Raw genomic sequence first — 3612 nt, 5'->3', positions numbered from 1 at the left:
TTTAAGTATATGTTTTGGCTTTTGCCTTTATGTTGATAGGACAGTGGAGAGAGACAGGAAGTGAGTGGGAGAGAGCGATGGGGTGGGATCTGGAAATGACCGCAGGTCGTACTCGAACCCTGGTCCCCGTGGGGGGAAAGGCCCTAATGTGGAAAGGTGCTGCTCCTTGCATCACAGCTCCATTCATTGTCATTCATTCTTACCTGTACTATAAATCACTACGGGGAACCTTGTAAAAATAGTGGTCTACATCCATAGCACATGGGTAGTAAAACTACTGGACAAATACGGGTTGAAACGAGCTGATGTTGCTGCTCCAAGCATGTTACAGGGAAGCTACACCAGGCACGTAACTGAAGTGTTCCGTTTGTGACGCGTAGGAATAGTTTTAGAAGACTGGACTATTTTATTTTATTACGTACGTGCTACTATCGCATCTGGTGTAGCCAGTTCCATTGATCATAGTGGAAGCAGTGGAAACGGAACACTTCAGTTAGGGGCCTGGTGTAGCCTCCCTGTTAAAGCTGTAGTCAGGGATTCCGTGATTACTGTGTAAAAAAAAAACTGGTCTCTGTAGGCACCCTAGGCTCCGAAAACTGGAAACAAAGTGGGGGCAGCCTGTCCCCCAAAGAAAAATGAAACCCTGCATGGAATTTCTCTGGGAATACTGAAGGTAGAGGTGACAGGTGAGCTTCCTCTCTGGCGTGATTTGTTTAGTCCTTGGTTAAAATATACTGTTTTTAATGTTGTTAAAAGTGTCTGTTAATAAATGTAAATATAAACATAAACACAAACAAACGTCACTTCCTGCCCAATCCCTGACTGCACCTTTAAACTCACAGAGAGCCTGTACCCCTAAAGTAGACTATGTAGGAGCTGTCCAGTGACAGGAGGTGCTGAACCCCACAGCCTGGTGAAGCAGGGTAACTAAAGGAGCCAAATGGGCTTGTTTTATAACATATAGGGAGAGACAGCAATTGAGTCATCCCCTGGTTCATCTGCATAAATCATAATAATAATATTAATAATAATAATAAATACATTTATAAATAAATAAATAAATAAGTAAAACAAATAATGTCCCTGGTGGTTGTCAGTGGCTTTTTACACCTTTTGAACCATTTAAGCCTTTCTAATTGTGTCTGTCTGAGGTGATAGTGAAGTGTACTGCATTCACTTAATATTAAACAATAAACAGGTTAATTCAGGGCATTATCACGGCATTATCTCGTTAAATCAGAAAAACTCGACTGTTTTTCTGAAATAATTAGATAATAAACATGTTCATTCAGAAAGCAGAGATATTTGTTTTTCGAAATGAACAAGTTCATTACCTCAATAATTCAGAAAAACAAGGCTCAATTTCATCACCAATAAACCTGTAGACACCACACTGATACTAAGATCTGATCAAATTCAATGTCACAGAAAGAGTGACAGCTGGGGTAAGGTAAGGTTAATTGGTTGCTTCCCATGTCACATGTTTAGTGCATATGTGCCAATTAAGAGAGAAAACCAGGGAGGGAAATATATATATATATATATATATATATATATATATATAAAAAGAAAGAGAGAGAGAGAGAGAGAGAGAGAGAGAGAGAGAGAGAGGATCCGAAAGGGAGAGAGAATCCGAAAGGGAGAGAGAGCAAGAGAGAGTGATGGAGTATAAGAGAGAGATGAGAGAGAGAGAGCAAGGGAAAGAGAGATAGATGCTTGTGTGTGACAGTATAGTAGACAACATAGACTAAGGACAAAAAAAACAAAGACACACAGCTTATCAGCCTTGTGACAGGGGTTGCCACACCTTAGCTTTTATATATTATTACTGTTTGTACAATGGTATTTCTATTCCAAAGTAAACATTGCTTATCTTCTCCCTTATTTACTTCTTGATGGGTTTAATACATAAAATTGCTGTGTTTGAACCAAATGGACACCGTACTAGCCCCGAACATAAACAAGCACAAAGAGATGCTGATTCCTGAGAAAATGATAGGTTGTACATCTGCTGCTCTTAAGAACTTTACAGAGAAATGTGCAAAAGCAGTTTGTATGCGTGTGTTTGTGTGTGTGTGTGTGTGTGTGTGTGTGTGTGTGTGTGTGTGTGTGTGTGTTTATCTGTGTCTGCATTTAGTTCTGCATGTGGCTGCATACCTATTGCATACCTATTAACCAGATGTGCTTGTGGTTGCTTGCATGTGTGTGTGTGTGTGTTTTTCTTCTGATGGCAAATCCTTGCACAACGCCTGAAACTCGCCGCTTTCACTTTCGTGGCAGTTCAAGGAAAGATCCGGAAAAAAAGTGAAAAATGAACCTTGGATGAAGGATGACTGTCCAACCCTCCTCCCTCCGAGACTCTTGAGTGCAGTTTTTCGATCCAAAACACTTTGCAATGAGATGATTGTCTCTGCGAAAACAGTCCCTACTGAAGCCATGTTTATTATTATTATTTATTTCTTGAGTGCCAACCAGGAACAAGAGAGGTGTGTGCCCCTCTGTCTCAAGGGGATACTAGAAGGTCTTATAAGCGTCCAGAGAGGGGGGCGACAATAGCCCTCACGCGCCACACTTTTATAAAAGAGAACAATGCAACATCACATTCAGATGAGAGACACAGAGAGAAATAGAGACGAACAATGTCAGCCCCCTATGCACATAGTGACCACGGGTGCTGAACAAAAATCAGGGGGACAAATCCCCCACCATCCCCCCACCCCTCCTTCCAAGCTGTAGTGCGCCACCTACTGCATGTCTGAGAGGCCAATTAAAACCCCCACCTCCTCCCCCAACCACCACCAAAGACACACACAGAACTCCCCCTTCTATATCACCCCCCCCCGCCCCTCCACCCAAACAAAACCCCCCCCACTCTTATCTCGTAAAAGCTGGAGGACCCCAACACCCCCATCCCGCACCCCTTCCTCTCCGCATCCTCACACGGCCGTGTGCTTGGCCGCCTCGTTCTGCGGCGACGTGGACGCCTGCCGGGTGAACTGGCTGAAGCTGGCGGCCCGTCCCCTGGGCATGGGGAGCGACGTGGTGGTGGTGGTGGTGCCAGCGCCGGCGGCTAACGACGGGACCCCCAGCCCGGCGAGGGATGGATGCTGCAGGGCCGCGGGCAGGGGGGGCAGCTGGGTCTTGGCCATGTGTGCGTGCGCCTGGGCGGAGGGGTCCATGGAGAAGAGGCTCTGGATGAGCTGGAGCTTCTCCTTCTCCTCGCGCATGAACACGTCCACCAGCAGCGTCTTCTCCTTCTTCAGCTGCTCGCTGATGTCCTTAGGCACGTCCGGGATCACCCAGGCAACCAGCAAGCCCAGGAACATCACCAGGTTCTGCAGCACGCATGCAAAATAAACACACTGTCAGAATAGTTTGCTAACACATCTGCTTGCATTAATGACTTGCATTAAAATACATCAGGCATACAGGCTGTGTCAACCTGGTGGAGCTTTACACTGTCTCAGCACTGACACACACACACACACACAAAATCACGAGAGCAAAGAGAGCGGACAGACATTGCACACAAACACACATAAGAGTATTTACATTACAGGCATGAAGGATAACATTTCAAAGCCATTGCATACAATAAATACCTCACATCAA

General features: G+C 45.1%; 1 protein-coding gene across 1 annotated transcript in view; it reads right to left on the bottom strand.

Moving 5' to 3' along the window:
• Positions 1-2936: 2936 nt before the first annotated feature.
• ano2b (anoctamin 2b) overlaps positions 2937-3612 on the bottom strand; it is a 131872-nt gene continuing 131196 nt past the window's right edge. The window contains exon 26 of the mRNA XM_076297204.1: positions 2937-3335. Coding sequence (XP_076153319.1) covers positions 2937-3335 — 399 coding nt within the window. The remainder of the gene's footprint in view (positions 3336-3612) is intronic.

Source organism: Alosa pseudoharengus, unplaced genomic scaffold (genome assembly GCF_046254945.1).
Source record: "Alosa pseudoharengus isolate Yale_2024_CS ecotype anadromous, Long Island Sound unplaced genomic scaffold, YU_APseudo_1.1 YU_APseudo_1.1_scf_20, whole genome shotgun sequence".
Classification (NCBI taxonomy): Eukaryota; Metazoa; Chordata; class Actinopteri; order Clupeiformes; family Clupeidae; genus Alosa; species Alosa pseudoharengus.
Note: the sequence above shows the minus strand (reverse complement) of the source record. Positions and strands in the feature narration are given on the sequence as shown.